The following is a 28,000-nucleotide window of genomic DNA, read 5'->3' as shown; positions in this document are numbered from 1 at the left end:
TCAGAAGCACTCCTTCAGCAGTTCGGGCAATTTTTGACAGCCGATATCTCACAATCTGTTTTGAGATTTTGTATGAAACTTTACAGTCTTATTCTATATGAAGTCAAGAATGCATGTCGGTAAATTTTCATGATTTTTGAAGGTGTTTTGATATGTTAACGAGAGGTGTAAAGTTGGACCAAAAAAATAATTTTTTTTCTCCAAACTAAAAAAAAAAAAAAAAAAAAAATTTAAATCCGGCCCGCGGATAATATCCGCGCTCGGGCTCAAAAATTAATTTTTTTTTTTTCGGGGCGCGAATTTTTTCCGCGGCCCGGAATAAAAATTCCAGAGCGCGGAAAAAATCCGCGGTTTGAATATTTTTAAAATTTCTGTTCAGATCTGGGCATTTTTATTTAATTTATTTATTAAATGGATATTTTTAAAAAAATCGGGCCAAATCCCGTCTTCCCAATTACGATCGTCGTTCGTCGAGTTATTATTATGTCAAGATTCGTGCCGGGTCACAGATCCGAAGGATATAGAAGTTCCAGCACTGTCGAGGTCCCCGAGGCAAGGATAAGCACGAAACATTATGACACGAATTTTGGTTTGGATCTGGACCGTTCGATATACTCTAACACGAATATTGAAGGGATCCCGTGAATCTCACCTCGGATCGAATTGGCCGAATTTTGATCGGACGGTCCGGATCTAAACTCAAACTTTGAGTCACTTTAGGGATCCGTAGTTGTGGACCCGGATAAGCCCCCGCCTCTTCCATCTTTCCTCCCGGTCTGTTTCTGAGTGCGTATCCTCTGAGATATCTCAACTTTTGCGTGACCGACGTGTCCAGTGCCTATTCGGGGGTGATGTGGGGGTCAGTATTATGTATGCTTCGAGATTCGTGCAGAGCGTATTTAAACGGTTGGGATTTTCCATAAAGTCACGCAAAGTTTGAGATATCTCAGAGGATACGAATTCTCTGTTTCTTCCCCAATCCAATAAAACTCGTTCGTAGGCTGGCGCACTTTTCCTCCGCCTCCTAACAAATCTCTTGTGCTGCCTCCATAATTTCTTCCATACCCCCTCGGGCAGGACTCCTCCCCCTCTGCCTCTCCTTGGGCAGCACTTCTCCCAAAACACAGGGATTGCCCCGGGCAAATCTTACGTTTCAAACGTCTCTCTTTCATAGAGAAGCTATATATATATATTTTTCTTTTAGATTGTAACATCCTGATTGTAAGAGAAGTTTCGGACTCATGGCGATCCCAGCGGTGATTGTGCTGCTTCCTTTTGGCCTTCTGTTCCTTCTCTCTGGTCTGGTTATTAATTTAGTTCAGGTTTTGCACGCATTCCTTCTCTTTTTATGATTTTTGTTGTTTTTAGCTTGAAATGTCTTGGGTCAATATGGATCTATGAGTCAGAGTTGATTATTTCGTTTTAAACTTGAATCTTAGTGGTAAACCCGGTACATTTAAGATTTGGTTTGATATCAGAAGATTTTAAAATTTTATTTTTTTGTTTCAGGCAATTCTTTTTGTTTTAATAAGGCCTGTATCAAGAAATCTTTATAGGAGGATTAACAGGTCCTTGGCTGAACTGCTTTGGCTCCAGCTTATCTGGCTCGTCGACTGGTGGGCAGGTGTACAGGTAAAATAAGATACCAGACTGTTTTTTTTTTTTATTGTTCGATTGTTCCCCGATTGCAAGTAGTATTGCTTTTCCCATTTGCATATTTTCTGTACAAATTAACATAAAAAATGTTTGATTCTTCCATTTCTGCGGTGAATTCATGGAATGGCATTACGTCTCATACAACGTGTTTTGTACTGGCAGACTTGAAGTTTTTTTAACCATGGGTTCAATAATCAATACACCAAACTTGTGACCAAATTCAGGTTTAATTGTTGAGCAATACATTTATGAAAATATTTTGCATTTTAATTATGTTGAGTCTATTGCTCTTGTCTGGATGTGCTCATAGATCTAATTGAGAGTCAGCTAGTAAAGGGAAGACGCAGAAACTTGTTTTTCTTAGCAACAGTTAGACAATTTTGGCGAAGTGTTCATATGATGATGTCACAATAGTCTAATGATATTCTGAATTTTCTATCATAAAATATTGTAGTAACTCGTTAACAATTCAGTTAGTTAGTATCGGAGCATGCAGAGAATGTTCTAAATCTTATTTTAAAATGTCATACGTGGGGGGGGGGGGGGGGGTATTATTATTATTATTAATTTGCAAAATGTTCATGTATCTGGTCAAGGCGGGTAATTTTTTTTTTCCCTTTTTGTAGGTTGAACTCTATGCTGATTCTGAAACATTCAACTTAATGGGTAACGACTTGTCAGCTTTTTTGATAACTATTTTTTTTTTTTAATTTTGTAATGCACTGAATTTAGTAAAAGAATTTATTTAAGAAGCACAATCACCCATCGGTATCAGACCAAAATACCAGTCAGTTTTGGACAGTGCTTGCACCCAGCATGCCCCACAGTAATACCAGGTTGCATTGTCATCAATAATTAGTCTTAGTTATCTGTAATTGAGTGAACAAAAAGAAAGTAAAATTTATCACCTTTACTCAGTATAAATTCCTCAATTTGTTTCTTAGGCAAAGAGCACGCTCTTCTAGTCTCAAATCACAGAAGTGACATTGATTGGCTAGTTGGATGGGTTTTAGCTCAGGTATATAGCCAAACTCCATACGAGTTTGGCTAGCATGCTACCGGTTATATAAGACGTTCCGTGCTATTGCTTCAAAAACCTAAATGACAAATCCAAACTGTTGAAACTGATCTACTTGACAGGTGATGCGTTTACATGTAAAATGTATAATTTTTTAATTCATTTAGTATAGAGTCAAGTGGTATAAAAAAATGAAGATTTATAAGTTAGTTTTAATGCATTCATTTTTCATCATTTCTTAACTGCTTGACTTTATACTAAATGAATGCAAAAACTTATAAATTTTGTGTGTAAACATATCACTCGTGAAGTATATTGGTTTCAACGGTTTGGATTTGTCGTTTGAAGCCTATATGATAGGTTTTCGAGGCGATAGCACAGCATGTCGCTATACTATCGATAACATGCCAGCCAAACTCCATATATATATTTTTTTTCTTTCAACATCTTTGTTATTATCATCATTATGACTTGTAGAGAGAAAAACTCCATTCAATACTTATAAATTTACTAAAAAAGAAAACTTATCTTGCCTTGTGTCAGCGATCGGGATGCCTTGGTAGTGCATTGGCTGTCATGAAGAAATCATCCAAATTTCTTCCTGTGAGTTGTCAACTTCTTACAGTTATTTTTAAGTTATAAAAAATGTGGTCTCAAGGCAGCTTGTTTGGCTAGCGATTCTTATCTGATCACATTTTCATAGGTAATCGGCTGGTCTATGTGGTTTGCTGAGTATCTCTTTTTAGAGCGAAACTGGGCCAAAGATGAAAGGACACTAAAGGTATTTCATACTTGAGTGAGACTATGATACTATGCATAGCGCATATTAGTCCATACTATGGATCAATATATTCATTTCAAAGTCCAGACAGTCGGTCTGAACCATTCAACATAATCTCCATATGAAAATGTATTTGTAGATCAAATTTTACATTTTTTTATAATTTTTTTACTATATTTTTAGATAGGTAGAAAATCACTATTTAAAGATTCTAGATCATTCAAAAGTAGTGATTTTCTACCTATTTAAAAAATAGTAAAAAAATTATAAAACTTAGTATGCAAGTACATTTTCATACGGAGATCATGTTGAATGGCTTAGATTGATAGTTTGAACTTACAAAACTAAGATATTGATCCATAGTACGGACCAATATGCACTATGCATAGTACCATAACCACACCCTTCATACTTAAACCAATTCTCAAACTTGAGTGCCTTGAATTATTAACTAAGGCATGATACATCTTGGTATAAATTGGGCAGAGAGGTCTACAACAGTTAGAGGATTTCCCGGTACCGTTCTGGCTTGCTCTTTTTGTAGAAGGCACCCGGTTCACCCCTGCTAAACTTCTAGCAGCTCAAGAATACGCAACAACACAAGGCATCCATGTTCCTCGCAATTGTCTCGTTCCTCGTACAAAGGTTTTTTTCTTTTTCAACCTTTATGCTGGAGTAAATTACAAAATTGGTCTCTGACATATTAGCATTTCCTGTTTTCGGTGTTGCCTGTTTAGAAGTTCTATTTTGATCCCTAAACAGTAAAATTTTGTACTGTATTGGCCCATTCCTATATTTTAGCTATAGAGGGAGCAGGCATTGTAGTAAAGCTAATGTGACATGATCATTTATGTGGGACATTTTACTGTAAAAGTTGCCCGTATTAACTTTTTTTGCTGAAACATTAAATTGTGGACTGAAATGGAACACATAGAATGTTGAGGGCAAAAGTGAAATTTGAAATCATAGGCTATGTTTTGTAGAGGAAAAAAGTGAAGGGATAAGATGATAACTCTTGTCGCCACTCTCACATGGAACAAAAGAGTCATTCCTTTATCCCTGCACTTCATCCCTCTACCAAACATGGCCTTAGGGATCAAATGTGAGATACCTAGGGAATCATACATGTAACTCGTTCTTCATTTTTGTACCATTTTTCCATTGATGGTTAAATTTAGGTTTCTTGAAGAAGTTTCAAAGTATAGTTTGGCCCTTAATTTCTATTGGTACAAAATTTGTCCTGTTTTTATCACCAGTCAAGAAACTAGATGAAAATTTATGTTAGCATCCGTGTCATGATGATATTAACTGTCAGATATCTGTAAATATTATTTTTGAGATGTGCGTAAATACTATTTTTAACTAATATTTACAGATAGTATTTACGCACCATCTATATCCCTTGTGCAATTAGTACACACCATCTATATCCCCTGTGCGATTGGTACACACCATCTATATCCCCTGTCAGATATCTGTCAATTACATGATGATATTAGTACACACCATCTATATCCCCTGTGCGATTGCATCCGCATATGCTATGCTAAAATGATGCTGAGATGGAAGGAAATATTATTTTAAACGGATCCTAATGGTAGGACAGGACCTATTTCGTACAAATTGGAAATTTGAAGAACCAAAGTGATACTTCCAAAATATTAAGGACTAAAATGCAAAAACAACATAGACAATATTTAAGAGCTGGTAGTAGGTGGCCTACTTTAAATATATTGTCACAAATCTGGCAGATAGTGTCTAGTTGTAGATGGCGTCATTTGGTACTGGTATTAAATATATATGACCTTTTCTGCAGAGAAGTTGTATTTTGATTAATATGACAGAGATACTGTGATCTGATGTTCCTTTTTCTTATGGTACACTTCTGTGTAGTTAGTTGATTACTTGTCTTTATGTACCCATGAATAAAAAATATTACATCTATGATCTGTGTGTAATATGTTTTGCTTTATTGAGATCCAAGACCACATAAATTGTTGGCATTAAATTCACTCTTTATTACCTAAAATTTTCAGGGCTTTGTTGCATCAATAAGTATTTTGCGCTCATTTGTTCCAGCCATATACGACACAACTGTAATTATTCCTAAAGATCAACCTTCTCCCACCATGATGAGAATTTTGAGGGGGCAGTCGTCAGTGGTAATTCTTGGAACTTTAATTATTAAATTCATTTCTTTTCATGGCACACTACTTTTTTTTACATGTAATTCTATATTCAGGTGCATGTGCACATGAGGCGGCGTCCAATGAGTGAGTTGCCTAAAACAGATGAAGAAGTGTCACAATGGTGCCGGGATATATTTGTTGCTAAGGCATGTGGAATTTTGTAATATTGCCTAGTTATCTGAATTTGATTGTTGATTGTATTGTGTTGTTTTATTATTTATTTTATATTTTACAGGATGATTTGCTGGATAAACACATAGCAGAAGGTTCTTTTGGTGGGGAAGTTAGGTCATTGGGTCGGCCATTAAAATCTTTGCTGGTGAGATTTTTTTTTTTACATTTTCTCATCCTCTATTTGTTTTTTAGTTCGATTGTGGAACTGCATGTATGACTTGGGCTATAGGTGGTTGCATGAGCCTTTATTAAATTCTCAACTTAATATTCAAATGTGCATTCATTACATGCCTCTATTTTTTATTTTCTAATAACAAAAATTCTAAAATTTGTATATCAAAATAAAATCATTAGATATGATCTATGTTATTTTCTCTATATGCACATAAAAAATTATCACTTTTAATTTTGTTTTTATGTGAATCAATAAGTTGAAAAATCAAAGTCCAGAAATTATTCATATCATTGTATTTTTGCAAGCTCTTGATAACAATCAAAGCAAAGTTGAAATCCCATAATCTTTTACATGTCCATATAGAAAATGATGTAGGTCATATTTGATGGTTTTCTTTTGACATTGAAGTTTTAAATTTTGAGTTATTAAAGTTTTAAAAAGGGGGGCATGATGGAGGCATTTGAACCCTCGTATACAAATAGCATCTTAATCAATCTGTCTCTGTTGGTTTGTAGGTGGTGACCTTCTGGTCATGTCTTCTTTCATACGGCATGTTCAGATTTTTCAAATGGACTCAGCTCCTGGCTACGTGGAAGGGAGTTGGATTTACAACTCTTGGTCTAGTTTTAGTGACGCTATGCATGCATATATTTGTCGCTTTCTCTCAGGCCGAGCGTTCCAGTTCGGCCAAAGCTGCAAAAAACCGGGTCAAGAAAGAGTAGACCCGGGACTTGTTATGTATTAGAGAAACAGTGGTCGAGTACTTAATGTGGAAATTTTGCTGTAAAGGTAGACTTCTGTTGCAATTGTTTATGCGGCAGCTGTTCGATTTTATTTAATTTTTTTTTTATCTAGTATCAGGGAAACAATGCATAGGTTGGGAATCAGTGTCTAGTCGTCTGTATCAGTTAAAAAAAACTGTTTTGCGGTAACTTGGGCAATGAATAAGTAGCTGGTATTTATAATTTGGCTTGATTTTTTTTTCTATGCACAACTTTAAGATTAATCGAGAGGGAACTTTGTTCTTGTGTCATCATCCCTTCTGTGATTTAATGAGCTTACATTTGGACTTGAGTAGCAACAAGTTTTCCTTTGTGACTGGTTTGTTTTATGCATCTTTACGAGTGAGTCTATGGTACTATGCATATCACGGGTTGTTACCGTGCTACGGCTCTATATTGGAATTTTCAAATTCTAACGGTCGATCCGAACCTTTCATCTTGTTCTCCATATTAATATATGTTAGGAGACCAAATTTTACATTTTTTGAATTTTTTTTACTATTTTTTTAGATATTTAGAAAATCACTTGATCTGAAAATTCTGGACCATCCAAAAACAGTGATTTTCAATAAATCTAAAAAAACAGTAAAAAAATTTCAAAAAATGTAAAATTTGGTCTCCAAACACATATTAATATGGAGAACAAGATGAACAGTTCGGATCGACTGTTAGGATTTGAAAACTCGAATATAGAGCCGTAGCACGGTGCCAAATCGTAATATGCATAGTACCATAGACTCACTCCATCTTTACCCTCAAAGTTGCAATCTTTGAGGTGATAGCATAGGTCTTAATATCGGCCCAAAACCTTAACAGGCCTGTTAAATGTCCTACTGGGCTTTTGTATCCTACTTTCGAAAAGAGATTTTGGTATAGAATATGCAGCTAGTTGGCAATATCACTTTGGTGAAATCAAGTTGGTTTTCTATTATTTTATTCTGATGCTTGTAATGTAGGCTGTAGCCATCATGTTTATTTTTTTACAGTTTATCATCAATTGGAAGAATGCGAGCGATTAGTGGGAATATAGAGTATAAAGTGACCAATCAGCTTCTTTTATATAATTGCCCTCTTTCAGACTTCTTTTAGAGAACAGCGCTATTCTCGTTGTTCCTGAGTACGTTTGGATGGATGAGAATAGCGCTGTAAGTTATAACTCTAATAAAGAAGACGCATTGAATCAGAGTGTGCTTGCCTACGGGCTTCACCTAAAAAAAAGAAATAAGAATCATAGTGTGGTGCGGATCCGCATTGAATCAGAGGGTAGGTAACCGTTTATTTTTGAATTTTAAAAACTAGATATATAGATCTATGTTTAATCTCAGTTAGGTTGTGCTACAATCAGCGGAGTGAAATCACCATTAAAGGGAAGGGAAGGGAAGAAAAGTTGGCCATTTTACCTCGTCTCCACTCCCATTTAGAGGTCAAGGATTTCGCCAAAACAACGCGTAGCTTCCCCTCCGCACAATATCGCTCTCCTCCGCTCTCTTTTTGATTTCCTCCTTTCTGGAGCGAGTGAACGATACCGGTCAGACACGGTCCAATTAAATCCTACCTCCGCACAGTGATTCTGTTGAGATTTATGTATGTTTATGCATTATATAGAACTATAGGATCCTTTTGGTAAGATATAAATTAGAGAATAGTTTAGGGACTCGAATGAAAATGTAACACCTATATGGGTCCAAGAAAACAAAGGAATCAATACAATTCATTTTGAACCATTATTCTTTTGATTCTCTCCTCCCCTTCCTCTGCGTACCGCCTTCTGGAGCACAGTCTTAGAAGCGATACATTGGTTCTGGATATATCCGCTCTTTTTTCTCTTGAAAACTGTTATCCGAATCCGTATAAGATAATATTCAGATTCGTTTAATCCGAATTCGGATCTAAAGCAGATTCAGAACAGATAATCCATATCCGTTTTCAGCCCTAATTGCAACACAATTAGTGCTGGTTAAGTGTATAACTTGGTCGTCACGCAGGCAGCCACTTGTCTTGTGGAATTATTCTTTTTGCTGAAAGAACCTTGTCCTGTGAAATTATCCCATGTTGTCTTATAGAAATCAGGAGTGCATACTGATCACGCAACAATTAATTGACTTCTATTTACTATGTAATTGGATACACTAATTAGGAGAGCGATACATTCCGTTCCATTTCTCTTACTGGAACTATTCAAATCAGTAAGAGAAATAAATACTTTAAGATGTGTAGATTGGAACTAATTCTGTTGTGGGTCTCAACATTGAGTTATATATATTAACATATTGGTAATTAGTTAATTACAAACGGCACCAATTTAAAATTTTATATTATGTTTTTTTTTCAATTGAGTCATAAAATATCAAGTACATAAATAATATAACTGTAGACTGAGTGAGCATATGGCAATATGCATATTAGGAATATGATCGATCCGTAACATGTATTCATATCTCTATTTTTAAAGTTTAAATTTAAATAGTCTATCTAAACTGTTAAACATGATCTTTATGTCATAAATATACTTGTAAATCAAATTTTATATATTTTTTAGTTTATTTTTAGATAGTTAGAAAATGACTGATTTCTTTCTATTTAAAAAATAATAATTCTTTTTTTCGAAAAATATAAAATTTGGTCTGTAAGTACATATTAACATGAAAAAATATTGAATGGTTCAGATCGATTATTTAGACTTTAAAAATAAAGATACAAAGTTATAGTGTGAGCTATTGTGTAATGTGCATATTATTGAATGATTTAGATCGAATATTTAGACTTTAAAAATGAAGATATGAAGTTATAGTGTGAGCTATTGTGTAATGTGCATATTATCGTAGTCTCGATTTTTTAGATTTGTAGTTATTGATTATGAACATTAAATATAGAGCAAACACCGTGTCTACCATAAATCAAATAAATATTTGTGTGTGTGTGCGCGCCCTGTGAAATGAAGAGAAAGAATTGGTAATATTTAATTAGTAGAACTGGGATGTTGTGGTGAACTTAACTCTAAAATATATTATATAAGTTTCAAACAATAAATCTAAATCATTAAAATCAATGTATATCAGGAGTGATGAATTTACCTATGATTTTTTCAAAATTTTGAATTATTAGTACAAAGTCAAGTGGTAAAAAAAAAGTTCAAAAAATGAATGCACTAAAATTAATTTATAAACTTTTTAATTTTGACCACCTGATATTATACTAAAATAATTCGAAAATATAAAAAAAAATTGCATGTAAATTCATCACTTTTGAAGTATATAGATTTTAACGGTTTGATATCGTCATTTAAAAATAATATAATAAAATTTAAAATTAAACTTACCAATCACACACATTAGTGATCTTAAGAACACCCTATTTCACTCATATTTAAAATTTTCATTCTCAGAGGCTGACCTAGGTCAAAGAAATAGGGTCAACTTATCTCATTTTTTTTAAAATTTTTGTATTTATCTATAATTTAGAGTAAAATATTATGATAATGTAAAATTAATTTCTCATTCTTTATAGATATTTTTTATATAATTGACTTTCATTCTGTATTTGACCCTCATAATTCAAAAATCTGGCTCTGCCATGCTCATTCTCATACCAAACTTAATTCTGAATTACCGGAACGGAACGGAATAGCTACTTTTATTGGTGGAACAGTACGGTACTGGAATGGTTTATATTTCTTCAGACTTGAGCGTTACAAGGTTTATGAAAAGACCAAAACAAAACCCATCTCTCAAAAGTCTCTCCCTTGTTCGACCACAAATAAATCCCAATTTAAGCGGGAAACAGTCAAAATTTAATGGGAGATCCGACGAAGAAGCTTCCAATCGCTGGTCGACGCAACATCCTCATCACCAGCGCACTTCCATATGTCAACAACGTTCCCCATCTAGGCAATATTATTGGATGTCAGTCCTTTTTCTTTCTTGTTTCATTCTAATTCCATCTTTCACATTTTTTTTTTAAAAACTGTAACTCCTTCTTTTTAGAATTTTTTGTTCAGATTTTCTTAGTCTTAGATGGTATGTTTTTGGGTTTTCTTGCTTAAGTGCTGTTTCTGTGGTTGATTTCTATCTTTTTACAGAAATTTTTAACCTGTAACTCCTAGATTTTTTTTTTTTTTTGTTACGAATTCCTTAGATGATATGTTTTTGGTTTTTCTTGCTTATGTGTTGTTTCTGTTGTTGGTTTTTTTATTATTGATGAATATTTGCATCATTGCTTATTAGTCAGGCAAAATTTTTACTCTTTTTCTCGTAGGTTCCTCTAATTCAAAATTTTACTGTAATACTGTAAAATATTGGGACATAAAACTGCAATTTATAGTCTTACATAAGTTTTAAAATTTGCATGCTTAGGTAAAGAATTCGAGTAGAACCAGGGTGTTCTTAAATTCACCAAGCCCCTTGGTGAACTCAAGTCTAAAATTCATCGAATCGGCTTCAAATGACGAATCGGAACCGTTGAAATCCGCCTACCTTATGAGTGATGCATCTATGTGTGAAAATTTTAAACATTCGAATTAATTTAGTATAAAGTAAAGCGGTCAAAATTAGAGTGTTAATAAATTAATTTTAATGCATTCATTTTTTGAACCATTTTTGACCACTTGACTCTATGCAAAATTAATTTAAAAATTAAAAAATTTTACATGTAGACGCATTACTCGTAAGGTAGGAAGGTTTCAACGGTTCAAATTCGTCATTTGAGGCCGATTTGATGAGTTTTAGACTTGAGTTCACCAAGAGGCTTAGTGAACTTAAGAACACCCTAGTTCTACTCAAAGAATTCAGCTAGTTATTCTTTCGCATATGCATCCTTGAATTATCTCACTTTCTTTTCTTTTTTTTGGAATTATGGAATTAATTATTACTAATTGAAGTTCAGTGCTATAACTTAAAAATTATATGTATGCAAGCACAGCTTTTGATACCCCCAATTTTTCTTTTACTAATTGCTTATACAAAATGAACAGGTGTGCTAAGTGCAGATGTGTTTGCTCGATACTGCCGCATCAGAGGGTACAACATCATCTACATTTGCGGTACTGACGAGTATGGTACGGCAACTGAGACAAAGGCCATGGAAGAAAACTGCTCCCCTAAGGAGATCTGTGACAAGTCAGTGCATTTGTAGTCTTGTATTCGTCATATTATATATTTCATCTGCTCTTCAATTGGATTTTGAAATCTACTATAGTTTTGTGATTTTCGACTTTTTTTGTTTGACTTCATATTGTATTATGAATTTATGATATATTTTGTTTGATTTTGTTCCTCGAAATGCTAATGCTGTTCAACTGAATTTGGTATTTTTATAAAGTTTTTTTTGAGAACCAGGTAGCAGCTACCAGGATTACTTTTATAAAGTTAATCTTAGTTTTATTGACACAAGTAGACAGGGGCGGAGCCAAATTTTAAAGTTATGGGGGTCAAACACATTGGGGGCAAATCTTTCTTATGTATTAATTTTGGATAGATGGGTACTATTCATCCACAGTGAAATCTACAGTGCTAATCAATAGTAAGACTTAGAGCTGGGTCCCACTGTCAGTATTATAAAATTTTCATGCTAAGTATGGGAGTCAATTTTATAGTACCCATAGCATTTTATTTGAAACTATATAGAAAATTATGCATACGCACATAAATTTTGAAAATGAATGGAGGTCAATTGACCTCAATTCACTCTCCATGTAGATCCGCATTAGCAAGTAGATGAACTTTGGGTTATTTTCTGATATTCGTGCTGCATCTGTAGATATCATGCGATTCACAGAGATGTTTACAAGTGGTTTGACATAAGCTTTGACCACTTTGGTCGCACTTCTTCTCCTCAGCAGACTGAGATTTGTCAAGCAATTTTTAACAAACTCTGGGAGAATGAGTGGCTTTCTGAGAACACCATGCAGCAAGTAAGTTGTGAACTTAATTTAATTTCGTTTTCCATTTTGTTTGTAGATTATCACAGGAAAATGTGATGATACCTGTCAAGGTTTGTGATTTGAGTTGTTACTGATGAATATCAATCCTGATCAATTTTTATGTACCTTCTATTGCTTAGTTTGACATTTGAGATTGATTGCGGTCTTTTACCAAAAGTTCAGGGGTGGACTCAGGAATTGGGTCAGGGGTAGGCAAGAGAATGAGTTGGGCAGGGAAGAAAATAAAGTTGGCCCCAAGGTAGGAAAACTTGTTCATCGGGTTAGGCAATAACCCAAAAATACATGGGCCGAAAATGTTTTTCAAAATCCAGGGATAGGCATCTGCCTGTGTTTTAGGAGATCTGAAAAATTGTAGAAATTTGTACAGGTAAGAATAAGATTGTTATATTTCTCTTATTAACATGGCTTATTTTCCCGCGTGGCAGCTATACTGCGAATCATGTCAAAAGTTCTTAGCTGATAGGCTTGTGGACGGAACATGTCCTACACCAGGCTGTAATTATGAGTCTGCCAGGGGCGATCAGTGTGAAAAATGCGGCAAGCTATTGAACCCTACAGAGCTTATTGATCCTAAGTGCAAGGTAATTCCTTTTTTTTGTTTTTCAAAGTAAATGTACAATATGAGTTATATGATTCATAGAATAGACATGGAGGGCAGGGGAGAAAAGTTCGGTTAACTGTTTGGACATTAGTTGATCCAACAACATATTTGTTCCATCTCTCATCTGTTCATTCCTATTTCATTGTTTAATTTCATAATTGATGTTTTTTGCGAACTTATTTGACGGTTGAAACATCAACATAAGGGCCCAATAGCTTCTCAAAAAAGAATTCAAAACTTGTACCATTTCTGTAAGAACCTTTACAGATATTGACTTGTGAATTTTGTTTTAGTAGATTAAACTGTATACTCTTACCATTTCAGTGTCCTCATAACTGTATATGTTATAAAATTTTCTGGTACCAACTAGGTCTTGTCTTTTATCAGGGTTACACTACAATTATCCTGTAACTAATATCTATGACACAAATAATATTCCAGGTTTGTCGCAACACTCCAGACATTAGAGGTACCAACCACTTGTTCTTAGAGCTGCCCTTGCTAAGGGAGCAATTGGAGAAGTACATTAGTGAAATGTCAGTGGCCAGAAATTGGAGTCAGAATGCGATTCAGGCAACAAATGCATGGCTGAAAGAAGGATTGAGACCTCGTTGCATTACAAGAGATCTCAAATGGGGTGTTCCTGTTCCCCATGAGAAGTATAAAGAGAAGGTTTGATACATTAAATTTGGTCTAAGTTGTGATATCACATTAATAAACTACAAATTTCAAGAAAAACTAATGAGGGAAGGGTACACTTCTTGAAAATGAGGTCCCTTATAACTTTTGATGATATTATATTTAGTTCATTAATTTCTAATGTCAACGCCGAATATTAATATTGACTTGATTCTGTATTTAGTGAATTTTACTTTTATGTGATCAAAACTTGTGAATGTTTATATGTTTGGTTATGTTTTTATAGGTGTTTTATGTGTGGTTTGATGCTCCAATTGGATATATTTCCATCACTGCCTGCTATACACCTGAATGGGAGAAATGGTGGAAAAATCCTGAAAATGTAGAGCTGTACCAATTTATGGGCAAAGATAATGTGCCCTTCCACACTGTAAGTACTTTTGCACTTGAGTTGTGAAACTGCTTGAGACTATACGCAGTGAGCAGCGAGAATAACTGCTTTTGCAAGTGCACTCAAAAGAGAAAAAAATTATAAAATCTCAGATAATCTGAAAAGATACATCCAGCCATCCCTTATAGAACTGTGTTGGTTCAGAATAACGAAAATACAAATAGCTGCCTAACTATATAAACTACGAAATTCACGTTCTTTCATCTGTCTTGGCTGAAAGAATTTCTTTCGGCCCGAAATTTTTTCTTTTGGCCACCCAAAAAGTTTCTTTCGACCAAAACAGTAAGTTTTGAGAAATACAAATTTGTATTTCTTGGATTTCTTTGGCCTGCTTTCTTTCTTCTTTTTGTCTACTAGGCCCATAAAATCCTCGGTGACCTGCTCGGCATCATTATGTTATTGTCAAACTTTGATTTTCAGGTTATGTTTCCCTCTACACTTCTTGGGACCGGGGAGAACTGGACCTTGATGAAAACAATTAGTGTTACTGAATATTTGAACTATGAAAATGGTACTGTTTCTTTCCTTTAGCTGCCTTTTTGTTTATTCTCACAATGGGAATATCAATGTTTTGACTTTTGATGTTGTTTAAGCAAAGTACCTTAAGCATATACATTCAATAATTACCTTTAATTCTGTTATACAATTACTTGGCAATTGAAAATTTCTGTGTTTGTGATGAAAATTGTGTGGATCACATTTAACAATTGGCTATTAAATCTATACTTTGTGTATGATGGTTGTTGAGATTTGAGATTGCGAAGAATAAAAACTATTAAATATGCATCACTATTTGTTATTTTGTTGTGGTTTATAGCAGATAGGACCAAACTTTTGGAAGAAGAGTTGAGCCAGTCAGATTTGACCAAATTGCCCTTTAATTCCTCAGATAGGTTCAATCAAATAGGCTTGTATAGTTTTTGTTGAGTTTAACTTGATAGCATTTATTGGATTACCATTTTTATGCCCCCAATCTGGTGTAATTTCCATGTAGCTTAAAAAAATGTGTGAGCTAGAATGAAAAATATGAGAAATATCAGTATTAGTTGCAAGTACAGTAACATATGGTGTACTCTGGTTGATATTTCCCAAAAGACCAAAATAATTAAGTACAGCTCTTTCACTGTATGATTGATAGCAGACTGAGAATTTTTTTTATTTAGAAATAAAATATTATTTTCTGCTGGAAAGTGAAGAATCGAGTTGATTTTTGAAAAATAAGTACTGGCGGAACAATGCCTCGGGGGAAACTTCTTACACTGAATCGTTGCTATGGTGCAAACATTTTTACAGTGTAAGAAGTATCCCCAATTTTGGAGCCAGGTTGGAAAATTGCTTACAACAAGTATCCCCAATTTTGCACCAAAACATTGGTCCGGTGCTAATTATTTTTCGAAAATCAATTTGATTCTTTCCTTTTCCAGCAGAAAATAATATTTTGTTTCTAAACAAAGAAAAACAATCCAGACTGACTGGCTAAACTTGCTTAGTACATTTAGAAGTGAAAAGTCGCATGTTCTTTGTTATGAAGTGACGAGCATTTGCCTTTGTATGATCTCAAGGAAAATTCTCAAAAACCAAGGGAGTTGGAGTCTTTGGTAATGATGCAAAGGACACCAAAATTCCGCCTGAAGTGTGGCGGTACTACCTGCTTACTAATAGGCCTGAAGTAAGCTTGCTTCGTTCTTTTCCTTTTTACTTCAGATTATGTGCTCTCACATATGCCTTTTGTTATCACTAACCATAGGTTCCAGGTGGTAACCCTGGTTTGTTGATATTGTCCTGAAAAACTGAATGGTGTTTGTTGGAAAATCAGATAAATTGAAGAAAAAGGAAATGATAAGTATTTCCTACGGAAAATTTATTTAATGATAATTTTTTATGATGTAGGTGTCAGACACATTATTTACTTGGGGAGATTTACAAGCAAAACTGAATAGCGAGCTTCTTAGCAACTTAGGAAATTTCATCAACCGTGTGTTGAGTTTCATCTCAAAGCCAGCAGGTTACTTAGTCATATGTCATTCATTTTTTTTCATCTGATCGAAGGTGGCAAAACTATTAAACAGTACTGCCTTCATATTTGCCCTCAAACTTTAAATGCCAACTTGGCATAGTATATTAGATTTATTTCCTATTGTGTTCTTATGTGCTATCTTTATTACAGGATCTGGATATGATTCAGTTATTCCTGATGCTCCTAATGTTAAGTCTCATCAGCTGACAATGATGCTAGCAGCAAATGTTAGCAAGTTGGTCGAGCAGTATATTGATGCTATGGAAAAGGTGAGCTGTCATGACACCTCATCCCTCTCCTGAATTTTTGCATGATGTTTTTCTGAAAGCGTACTGTGCTGAAATGGTACTACAGGTCAAGCTAAAACAAGGTCTTAAAACTGCCATGAGCATTTCAAATGAAGGCAATGCCTACCTACAGGTACTTTTTATATTCCATGACTAAATCTTAATGAACAAAACCGAGAAAATCAAAAGAAAGAAACAAAAAGGAAAAAATTATATAATTGTGTGTGTAGGTAGGAAGTAGTAGCCAGTTGGTGAACAAAACCTTCTAAGCTATTCCTGATCGGCATGTTCGGTAGTATGCTGGAATAGAAGAAAAGTGAGGACAAGTGGAATTTGAAGTAGATTTCTATTTCACACTATTCCAATCATGTTCAGTTGAAGGTGAAAGAGTGGAATAATGGAAGAGCATCGGTAAATGAGCCAATTCCTCTATTCCACCATCCCCATGGAATACAGAATTGGCCCATAAAAGAATAGAGGAGGTACCTAATTATACAAAACAGGATTTTGACTGCAAAAGTTTGAACTCAATCCACCTTTCCCATTTCCATAATTCCACTCAATTCTTTCCTTGTTCGGCTGGAACTGAGCCTCTATTCCCCTTTTCCTCTCCATTAAGGACTGACAATGTAATAGAAGGTGGTACTGCGTTCTTTTATAGTCTCCATCTTTAACATTAGTGTGTCAATTTTTCACGCAGGAGAGTCAATTTTGGAAGCTTTTCAAGGAAGATCCAGGGTTGTGTGCTGTTGTAATGAAGACCTCAGCTGGGCTTGTTTACCTTCTAGCTTGTCTACTTGAGCCCTTCATGCCTTCATTTACTGATGAAGTTAGTGTACACCTTTTGATAATTTGTTGGAAAACTATTAATTATAACGAGGCAGAGGGTATATATGCGGTCAAGTTAATTCTTGGAAACAGGTGTTTTAGATTAATTTTTAGTACCTTATATGAAAGGGGACAACACTATAAAGTTATCAGTCATGAACTATCTTGTACCTATGATAGGCCTTATTTTGAAACCTTCTGTTAAATCCTTTCAATTTTGCCGGTGGAGAAATACAGGGTTCAGAATTTTGAGACAGTTTTAAGAGATTTGGGTTGCTTTACTGCATTATGCCATAATTGCACTTCTGTTGATTCTAACTTGATCATTCTGAATTTCTAAATTTGAAAATTTCTTTTGTATGATGTTTCCAAGGTTCTGAAGCAGCTGAATTTATCTCGGGAAACACATCTCTCATTCTCTGATGAGAAAGGAGATATTGATAAGGCAAAAAGACCTTGGGAGTTTGTGCCAGCTGGACACAAAATAGGGCGACCCGAGCCACTATTCAAGGAACTTGTATGTGTATTTCTTAGTCCTTTTCTTTTATTATTGATTTTTTGGCCGAATCAGTGCTTTTCCCCTATGCATTGATTCTTAAACACAATATTCAATTATGTTGTTGCAAATATATACTTTCTAGTGCTAGCTATCTCTGAACTGGTAACTATTCTAATGGCCTCCGTTTCATTTATGAGTTTCTAATGTGAAAATGGATCAAATTATGTGAGAGGAGGTTTCAAATAATAGCAGCAGGTGTGAACCCATTATGGTTTACTACTAACTGCCGCAATCTTTTAGTTAAAAGTTGGATGGAATTCCCGGAAACTATTGTTGTGTGTTCGTATTCTCTAAGGTACTTGAGCACTTCCTCACAAATCCAGCTGCTTTTGCATTGAGATTTGTGCTTGTATGGATCTTGAGGTGGAGAAGGGCTGGGATTCATCACATCATTGCCAGGTCTCTGAGAGAATGTATAGTTGTTTGGATATAAGTTACGCTTCAAGGACAATTTGGGTCACTTTAGTCTAGATATGCACTGGATTACAGATCAAGTTGCAGAACAATAATCATTTAAAAAAATCGTGGTTTCAACTTCATATTTTTGTTAGGATACCACATGTGTGTGTTACAGTTGATCTGTGTTCTTTTCATACAGAAAAACGAAGAGGTGGATTTTTTTAGAGAAAAATTTGCTGGCACCCAAGCGGATAGAAAACTTAAAGAAGAAGCGGATGCCAAGGCGGTTGCTGAACTACTAAAGAAAACAAACATAGAAGGTGGTAATTTCTTTATTGAGACAGATTTTTTTGCTCCTTTTTTGATTTAGCAAAATCAATCTCAATGAAGCACACTTTCATGTTACCGTTATTTGGTGATGCTTCTTCAACCAACATTGCTTTAGAAATGCACATAGGTGTTTTCTCTTAGTAACATATTTTTTCAATATTTGTATATTGTTTGTGAGTGAGGCTATGGTACTATGCATTGCATGGATTGGTCCATACTATGGATCAATATCTTTGTTTTCAAAGTTAAAATAGTTGATCTAAACAGTTCAACACGATCTCCATGTGAAAATGTACTTGCAGACTAAATTTTACATTTTTTTTAGAATTTTTTTGCTAAAAAAACACTACTTTTGAATGGTGTAGAATTTTTAGAGCAAGTGATTTTCTACTTATCTAAAAAATAGTAAAAAAGTTTCGTCTACAAGTACATTTTCATATAGAGATCCTGGTGAATGGTTTAGATCGACTGTTTGGACTTTCAAAATGGAAGTATTAATCCATAGTATGGACAATCTGCGCTATGCATAGTACCATAGCCTCGCTAAAGCTTTGTGACTATAATAATTGTTGTGTGGGTATGAACAATTGGAAAATTTTGGAAATGCAGCGATATGTCTATTCAATGTTAGTATCGCATGAATGTTATATCAGAAAACGTCAATGTGACATCCATTACATATACTTGTTGCAGAAACAAACAGCAATAAAGAAAAGTGTAAGTCTGATGTGTCCAGTGCTAAATCAAAAGCTGTTGAAGCAGAGGCTACCATCTCCAAACTTGACATACGTGTCGGTCTAATTACTGAAGTTAAGAAGCACCCAGATGCAGATTCACTGTATGTTGAGGAAATTGATGTTGGAGAGGGTTCAACTAGAACTGTAGTTAGCGGCCTTGTCAAGTACATCCCACTGGAGGAGATGCAGGTTCGTCATATAATTTTTCTTGCTTTCATGGTATTTGACTTTATTTTATAATTGTGATTGGATTTCATTTGTAGCCTATCCCAACTTGTTTGGGACTAAAGATTTGGTTGTTATTGTTGTTGTTGTTTTTCATGGTATTTAACTGCACTTTTTTTAACTAGGGGTGTCAACAGGTTGGGGAGAAGCATTTTTCATACCCTTACCCATTAAGTTAACGGAAAAAAACTTTACCCTTACCCATTCTAGATAAGCTAAAGAAAAAAAAAAAGAAACTTATTAATACCTGACTTATCAAGTATGGTACACGTCGGGTAAACGAATAAAAGGATGTCATTGAATAGATATATATATGAGCCATGAATAAAACTATATCATATCATGCATCACCGATCATCCCCATATAAATATATATCTATACATATAATTTAATAATTTTTGTTTAATATTTTTAATAATTACCGTGTAGGGAAATGGGTAGGAAATATTCTTTACCTATCCTTGTTATGTTAATGGATTTTTTTTTACCCTTGCCCATACCCGATAAGCTAACGAAAAAAACCCTTATCCGTACCTGTCTTATCGAATACAATACGGGTCGGGCAAACAAATAAAAAGGTACCCTGGACACCTCTATCTGTGACTTGAGTGATTTTTCTTGTTGGAATGCAGAATCGTAAAGTTTGTGTGCTGTGCAATTTGAAGCCGGTGGCAATGCGTGGTGTCAAATCACATGCAATGGTGTTCGCTGTATCGAGCAAGGAACATAGTAAAGTAAGCAAGTGTTACTTTTCTAAATCCAAATAAAACTTTTTTATAGTTGCTTTAAGTTGCTTCGATCTAACAACAGCGTATTTTTAAAAAAGGTATAAAAATATTAGAAACTGGTAATAGTTCTGAACCTCAAGCATTAGATCGAGTTGCACACTAAATTACATGATTCTGGCAACAATAAGGCACTATATCAGTTGACAAACCAACAAATTGAATTGTAGATTGAATTAGTGGAGCCTCCGGAATATGCTAAAGTAGGAGAGAGAATCACCTTCCCGGGATATTCCGGTGAGCCGGATGGCATGTTAACCGCAAAATCCAAGGTGTGGGAGCAGATTCAAGCGGACCTACACACGAATGCACAGTTGGTGGCATCCTACAAGGATGCGGCTTTCACCACATCAGCAGGTGTTTGTAAAGTTCCTTCAATTGCAAACGGGGAAATCAGGTAAAATATATGTTGTAGTGGGATCAAAAAGAGCATCGTATATACCTAACACATGACCCAAGACAGATATGGAGATGTAGCAAGTATTGTGAGCATTATAAAATCTAGCGGTTTTGTTTCTATGTATATTTTTTTCCCAATATTTTTATGCATAACAATATTGTGAACAATTTTTGTTTTCTTTGATAAAATGGGCAAATACAAAGGGAAAATATAGATGTAAAATTTCTCAATTTATTTATGTTTGGTTGGATGTTTAATAGTAGGATAAGATAAATGAAAATTACCCTTTTAATCTTATTTAACCTTTTAAAACTTATATTTTATTATTCTTTCAAGTTGGAGTGCAGTGGAAATATTATGTTACCCCGATACTTCTATATAGGCTCTGTACCTGTATCCGACATGTATCGCAGTATCGGATACTGATACATCTTTGATACGTACTGAATACGCCATCTGACGTATCGGATGAGCTGGCGTATCCGTTACCATTTGATACAGTGCGGATATGCCAGAATTGTTGCAAGAATCGAAATCATACGCCCTTACCACTACCCCAACTCATTTTTATTGTTAGAATAGAGTAGCTATGTTATTTAATCTATACTTATTGTATCATTTCCCATCCAAATTTTTTGATATTAATTATATAATTCAAGTTTTGAATTAATAATATTATTAAAATAATAAAAAATAATATAGATATAATAGATATATCGTATTCATGATTTTTGAAAATTATTGTATCGCCATATTCGTATTGTATCGTATCTGTACTTTACCCATATGCATGCAACATAGCCGAAATACTCAGGACAAATAAAAAATAAGAGGGAAAAAAAAATATATGGCAACTTCTCTTTCTTTTCCTTTCCTTCACGTCCTCTTCATCTTTCTTCCTCTTTACTATGTTGCAATAGTTGACTGTTTTGATCATTAGAACTTGGAGCGGTACTTTGTGACAATTTTCACATTTTCTAGTTGCGCCGCCTCTGCTGTCCGTTATTTGCGTTGTTTCAAAGGAAGGTAGCTTACCCGCTTGCCCGGTTGACTAGCAGAGTTTTTTATTTATAGAAATTATTATTAAATAATCTAGGATATTATTAGATAGATTCTATTCATATTTCCGATTCTAGATTCTAGAAGGAACCGATTTTTTTTTTCAGTTTCTTTAAACCCTGTTTGAATGGAGAGTAGAGGAAGGAAGGGGAGCTAAAGAATAGGAAAAAAAAAATGGAATAGAAAGAAAAATTAATATATTTAATTTTTTTTTTTGGATGATTAATAAGGGAAAATAAATTTAACTTTTTTTTTGTTGATTAGGTTAATGAGAAATTTTGTGACTGGGGTAGGATTGTGACAAAAAAATTGTATGAAAATTATATAGATAAAATATAGGGTTAGGCCTTTTGTATTATTTTTTCTAAAAATATTTGTAATATTTTTTTTCTTCAATCCGTTACACTCCAAATTGGAAGGAAAATTGATTCTATTACTTACAATTAGACTTTTGCTAAACCCGGAACAGGTAGAACTCGTTTTGCCCGGCCCGTACCCGTTACCCGTGGTACCCGTACCCGTTGCCCGGGTACAAACGGGTAGACGGGTAGACGGGTACGGGTAATAAACGGACCGGAGAACGTGATTTAAAAAATAACCCATTGTACCCGTACCCGTCTACCCGCCAACCCGTACCCGCCTACCCGTACCCCTATACCCGCCTACCCGTACCCGTACCCGTTACCCATAGTTCCACTTTCAGGAGCACTAGCAGTAGTGGATTGTTAGCAGATTTTCAATCAGATAGCGAACCGCACGCATCCACAAACGAGTTAGTGAGCTATTTGAATATGCGCAACGAAAATGAAAACGTTGACATCATGACGTGGTGGAAGAGGAATCAAAGGTCTTATCCAACACTGGCGATGATGGCCCGCGACGTCTTTGCCGTACCCGTGTCAACCGTCCCTTCAGAAAGTTGTTTTAGTTCGGCGAACAGAATCCTCTCCGACAAACGCAGTAAATTGGGTCCACATGTTTTTGAAATACTTGTGTGCTTGAAAGATTGGATTAATGCTGACGAGCGCAACCAACATCAAGCTCAAGAATCATCTTCTGCAGCTGATACTGAAGAAAGCGTTACCGAGCCGCAGCCTCAACCTAATTCAGATTCAGACGGTGCAGAAGAAAACGAACAATGGTATATGAATCCAAACTACTAGATAGGTAGTGTCGGTATAATTTTCTAACCTCTTTTAATATTTATGGTTATTTTAAAAATTATAATTTCTAAACATTTCAATTAGTTTTTAAATTATTCATTTTAAAGAACAATTACTAACAAAAAAAAAGTTAGAACTCCGCCTATGTTATTTTACATAGCCGGTCCCAAGCCCGGAATAAAGGAGGAGGGTAACTTTTATTTTTTAATCTATTGTTTTCAAATTATTCATAATTATTTTTAATGTAATAAATTAATTTAAGATTTTATTATTTATAATTTATTGTTTTAATTATAATGAGAATTTGAAAATAAAATAAAATGACTTGCTTAAAGAAATAAATAAATAGATTTGTACTTAGCCGTATAAATATACAAATTTTCGTACGAATAATTTTTATATATAAGGTACAAATTTTATTCATTTATAAATTATAAAGACGCGACTTGATAATTTCATGTATATATATACTCTATTTGATATCGAACTATTCATATTATAAAAATCGAATTATAAACACGTAATAATATTTATACGACACTGTAAAAAAAACAGAAAAAAAATATTAAACAAAACAGGAAAAAAAAACAGAAACAAAGACAGCAAAAATAAAAAAACGGAAATACAAAACTGAAAAAAAAAACTGAAAAAAAAAAACTGAAAAAAAACAGAAAGAAAAACAGAAAAAAGAACAAGGAAAAAACAGAAAAAAAAAAAAAAATGGGCGGACCGGACCCGTACCCGGATACCCGGACCCGTACCCGGATACCCGGACCCGTACCCGTCAACCCGCAACGGGTACGGGTAATAAACGGACCGGATATACATTTTTGGAAATTTACCCGTCTACCCGTTACGGGTTTTACCCGTACCCGACCTACCCCTTTATCCGTCCTACCCGTTACCCGTAACGGGCAACCCGGAACGGGTCACGGGTTACCCGTTAGCAAAAGTCTAGTTACAATAATACAAGGTTAAACTTTTCACCTCATGTACCTTTCACCTCTAACATAATTTTATCAGCCAAACACGATTCCACGATTTTTTTTTTTTTTCCCATTCCCTCCCTTCCTGTAACCGAATTATTTTTTGGTTCCATTAGGACCAGCTGACTTGCCACATCAAAATCCATTGTTCTTTTGTTAATAGTCTATATTATTTTAAAATAATTTTGACTAGAGATAATGAAATTCAAAAATAAAAATCAAATTGATGACTCGGTTGCATTGTGCGCTAATGCATATTCAAAAATAAAACTTGACTATTCACAGATGACAAAAGAGGTTATTATAATTAATTTTCTTTAAACTGTCCTATTATAATAAAAAAAATTAGGAGGGTAATGTAAACAACTTAATATATTCTTGAGCAACGATTTGAAGACGACATCAAAATTGTTTCAAGCCGAACCAAGTAAACAAAGAGATGTATAACAATCAAACATGGTATATAAAAATAATAAAATAATGAGTATACAACTACTAACTATCCTATTAAACAAAGCAATAGTCCTAATGTGAATGATATATCAAGAGATCAACAAAAACAGCAAGCAAGCAAGAAAAAATAAAAATAAGAAAGATCAAAAGCAAACAGAGAAAAGAACATCTCATGCTGCTATAACAAAGCAAAAACAACCTCAACTCCTATCACACGTATCTATCCTCCATATATAGTACATATCATGAGAAATTAAAGAACTAGTATATATATATATATATATCATGCAAATTGTTGCGTCCTTGTACCATAGCTATTGGTACCATTATAGCCATTGGTACCATTGGCGCCATGGTGGGACTTGTCTTCCCTTGATCTTCTCTTCAAAACAATAGCCCACGTGGTAGCCTCGAGAATCACTGCGACGCCACCAAGTGTCGCTATGACACCGATGTACGCATTCTTCCACTTCTTTTCCGGGTTCAAAATGTCGAACCCCTTGAATATGTTTATGATGCTCAACAAAATCACAGCGTATCCGACTGTATAGTGGTAAATATTCCAGTACAATCGGTACTTGTTTGTTTTGTGTGGCCTTAGAAGGAGAGCAAATACCTGAAAGGAACAAAGAATTTATCAGTCGGTCCATTTTTTTTTTACTATTTTTCTAGATTGATAGAAATCACCTAATTGAAAGATTTTAGACCATCTAAAATAGTAGTTTTCTACCTATTTAAAAAGTTAGTAAAAATATTCTAAAAATATATATATAATTTGATTGGTAGGCACATTTTTCATATGAAATCATGTTAATCAGTTCGAATCGGCTATTTAAATTTTAAAAAGATAAATATGGATTCATAGCGCGAAATGATATGCGCATTACAAAAGTACGTAACATAACCTCACTCATATTAGACTATGCAAATTCAATTCGAGACTTAATTTAATTATATAAATTATAAGAATGAGGCAATATTCGCGATCGAACCTGTCGGTATACTCTCGCGGATACTACTGTCACTAATAGAAAAAACACATTTCTGTCGGTATACCCTCGCAAATAGTCACTTCTTTTCTCGCTAATACTCTTCCATTCTTGTAGTTAATTAATTAATTAATTTTTTATTACAACATTAACTATATATTGTGTTATAACTATTAGTATATTGATTTGTGTGACATACATGGTATCAGGAGGCAGCTGCTTCTCTCTGGATTTTGAGTTTTAGTGGAGATTGGGACGTTTCGATTGACTTTGTCCCCTCTGAAAATATTTTTGCCCCCCTCTAAATGTTTGATTTGTAATTCGAGTTAAATTTAGAATTAAAATTAAAATAAATCTCTTATATTATGATTGGTAATTAGAATTATAGGTTCGAGAATCAGAAAATACAAGTCAAGAATATTGAAAAGCATAAGTTAAAGTATTATTTTTTATTGAGTACCTAATTAGTTAATCAGTTTAAATTCAATTAGCTATTTAAATCCAATTCGATATATTTTTTTTTTTTTTGCCTCTCTTCAACTTGACGAAAATTATGAATCTCGCCTCATGGTTTATTGGACAGTTTCTTCTTTTAAGTTAAAACAGGATGAACTTTTCCAAGCAATAGCATTATCCGATTTGACACATTGAAATTATTTTTAAGAAATTCAAACATATATACATCATTTGAAAGAGACAGTACGTAAGGTTTGAAAATTGAAAACAACCTTTTGTTTTTCTACGCAGATAATTAAATACAATTGTGTTATCCGGGTATACCCGGCATGACTGTACCATATCTTTGTATATGTCTTTCTATAGGGTATATATGACCATACCATATTATATAAATGTAAAAAAGAAGAAATATGTATATTCAATACCTAATCGAAACAAAATTGACCCCAACAACCCATCAACCAATCCACCACGCAAAGTTTGCACATTTGATAAATGGATATTGGGTTGGTGAGTCACTGACACGCAGTCCCAGAACTATAAAAAAACAGAGAGGTGCTATCGTGCTACTTCAATTTTTTTTTTTTTTGACGTGTTGCATGAACAATTTGATGATAAAATATAATTATGTAAGATTTCATATCATATCAAGATATTTTTCATCTCAGAACGTTCTTTAAGAAATTATGAAAAGAATTTTAAAAAATATTGTAAATTAAGTCTGATAATCACATATACATGCTTATAATTAGCAAATCAAATATCAAAAGAAAGGTATGTACGTACCTGAAGAGTTGCGAAAACGAAGAGGGAAATCCCGAGGTTCCGATGGCTGTATTCAGTGATTCCCTTCGATTCAGAGCCGAGTTTGAGCCCGAGACCCCAACCGGCGACACCAAGGATATACCCAGAGCACTGGCATGTAATATGCAAATAAAACCAGGCCGGATCCATTGCCTGGAAAACCTTCACATACCTTGCTATCATCACTCCAAGTGGAAGGAGAATTCCCCAACTAATTGTATTCAAAACCCCATGTATCTGCATATATATATATATAAGAACAGTTAGCATGCAATTACCTAGATTATATATATAAGTGTTAATCAACTGCTGTATATTTGGATTTCTTAATTACATTTTCACGGTGAAGTCTGGAGGAGCCCGATCCGCTAGAAGCAGACTGTCCAGAGAGAAAATTCAAATTAGTGTTCTGAGCTCCGGTTGCGGTGTTCGGGTGTCCAGAAGGTACACCGCTCGAGAAAGTGGTCCCGCGTTGCCAGACTGTGTTCAGTGTGGTGCTGTTGTTTGGCAGCTCTAAAGTAGCATAAATCGTGTATGCACTGGTACTGTTAGAATAATCAACCGACATCTCGTAAACTGTGAAACTGAGGCTTCCGTTGGAGATTGTGATACTATAAGAAGAGAGCTGAGATGTTATAATCTTCAGAGAACCCGAGTCGTAATAGGCCAAGAAGGCGTTCGCACCTACCATACCAGTACTAGTTGGGTTGATTCCCCAGGCGACCCATGTCGACGTGGATTCTGCGATTCGGTACGCGATATCGACTGTATTGTTGGTCGAGTAATATGTCCAGTGTAAGGTTGCACTTAAACCAGATAGAGAGGTGCATGTAGAGTAAAGTTTGTTGTTGGAGAAGGTGTCCGTGTTGCAATTCTGAGCAAGGGTTGATGAAGAAAAGATAATTGGGAGAAAGAGACAGAGAAAGGTTACTAATCTTGTATTGGATACCATGATAGATTGATAGTGATGATCAGAAGATGAGAATGGAGGTTTTTGTGCTTGGAACCAATATTGTGGGACAAAGAAAAAGATGTAAAGTTGTACTAAGAAAGAGAAGAGAAGTGTGGAACCGGTACAGTGGAGTGGGTAGCTAGTAGAGATTAGAGAATAGAGA

General features: G+C 34.6%; 3 protein-coding genes across 3 annotated transcripts; 2 read left to right on the top strand and 1 right to left on the bottom strand.

The window, feature by feature from the left end:
- The first annotated feature begins 963 nt into the window (after window positions 1-963).
- Window positions 964-6,955, top strand: LOC144572060 (1-acyl-sn-glycerol-3-phosphate acyltransferase PLS1-like). The gene is made up of 11 exons (XM_078321471.1): window positions 964-1,322; window positions 1,510-1,632; window positions 2,283-2,322; window positions 2,601-2,674; window positions 3,218-3,277; window positions 3,378-3,455; window positions 3,942-4,100; window positions 5,492-5,617; window positions 5,698-5,790; window positions 5,880-5,963; window positions 6,509-6,955. Exons 1-11 carry the CDS (start codon window positions 1,242-1,244, stop codon window positions 6,713-6,715), a joined length of 1,125 nt encoding a protein of 374 aa, XP_078177597.1. The 5' UTR covers window positions 964-1,241; the 3' UTR covers window positions 6,716-6,955.
- A 3,502-nt stretch (window positions 6,956-10,457) lies between these two features.
- On the top strand, window positions 10,458-21,204 carry LOC144572306 (putative methionine--tRNA ligase). Its single transcript, XM_078321832.1, has 17 exons — window positions 10,458-10,677; window positions 11,745-11,889; window positions 12,530-12,683; window positions 13,139-13,294; window positions 13,756-13,986; window positions 14,240-14,383; window positions 14,825-14,915; window positions 15,967-16,073; window positions 16,295-16,409; window positions 16,572-16,690; window positions 16,776-16,841; window positions 17,409-17,537; window positions 17,910-18,053; window positions 18,694-18,814; window positions 19,518-19,750; window positions 20,420-20,521; window positions 20,743-21,204. Exons 1-17 carry the CDS (start codon window positions 10,569-10,571, stop codon window positions 20,971-20,973), a joined length of 2,397 nt encoding a protein of 798 aa, XP_078177958.1. The 5' UTR covers window positions 10,458-10,568; the 3' UTR covers window positions 20,974-21,204.
- A 3,440-nt stretch (window positions 21,205-24,644) lies between these two features.
- On the bottom strand, window positions 24,645-27,983 carry LOC144572301 (cytochrome b561 and DOMON domain-containing protein At5g47530-like). Its single transcript, XM_078321818.1, has 3 exons — window positions 27,220-27,983; window positions 26,868-27,122; window positions 24,645-25,249 (listed from the first exon to the last, which is right to left on the bottom strand). The coding sequence occupies exons 1-3, from the start codon at window positions 27,835-27,837 to the stop codon at window positions 24,917-24,919; spliced, it is 1,206 nt and encodes a 401-aa protein (XP_078177944.1). The 5' UTR covers window positions 27,838-27,983; the 3' UTR covers window positions 24,645-24,916.
- Between the last annotated feature and the right edge of the window lie 17 nt (window positions 27,984-28,000).

This window comes from Carex rostrata, chromosome 2, assembly GCF_964058835.1.
Source record: "Carex rostrata chromosome 2, lpCarRost1.2, whole genome shotgun sequence".
Classification (NCBI taxonomy): domain Eukaryota; kingdom Viridiplantae; phylum Streptophyta; class Magnoliopsida; order Poales; family Cyperaceae; genus Carex; species Carex rostrata.
This window is presented reverse-complemented; position numbering and strand designations above follow the sequence as displayed.

What these genes read in the sequence shown, in the direction of transcription:
- LOC144572060 (XM_078321471.1), top strand. Translation starts at nt 1,242, where the DNA reads ATGGCGATCCCAGCGGTGATTGTGCTGCTTCCTTTTGGCCTTCTGTTC. An exon ending in TGAAACATTCAACTTAATGG is followed by an intron (nt 2,323 to 2,600) that starts GTAACGACTTGT and finishes TTTGTTTCTTAG; the next exon opens with GCAAAGAGCACGCTCTTCTA. An exon ending in GTCTCGTTCCTCGTACAAAG is followed by an intron (nt 4,101 to 5,491) that starts GTTTTTTTCTTT and finishes TAAAATTTTCAG; the next exon opens with GGCTTTGTTGCATCAATAAG.
- LOC144572306 (XM_078321832.1), top strand. Translation starts at nt 10,569, where the DNA reads ATGGGAGATCCGACGAAGAAGCTTCCAATCGCTGGTCGACGCAACATC. An exon ending in CTGAGAACACCATGCAGCAA is followed by an intron (nt 12,684 to 13,138) that starts GTAAGTTGTGAA and finishes CCCGCGTGGCAG; the next exon opens with CTATACTGCGAATCATGTCA. An exon ending in ATGAGAAGTATAAAGAGAAG is followed by an intron (nt 13,987 to 14,239) that starts GTTTGATACATT and finishes ATGTTTTTATAG; the next exon opens with GTGTTTTATGTGTGGTTTGA.
- LOC144572301 (XM_078321818.1), bottom strand. Translation starts at nt 27,837, where the DNA reads ATGGTATCCAATACAAGATTAGTAACCTTTCTCTGTCTCTTTCTCCCA. An exon ending in CCAGACTTCACCGTGAAAAT is followed by an intron (nt 27,123 to 27,219) that starts GTAATTAAGAAA and finishes ATATATATGCAG; the next exon opens with ATACATGGGGTTTTGAATAC. An exon ending in TCGTTTTCGCAACTCTTCAG is followed by an intron (nt 25,250 to 26,867) that starts GTACGTACATAC and finishes TGTTCCTTTCAG; the next exon opens with GTATTTGCTCTCCTTCTAAG.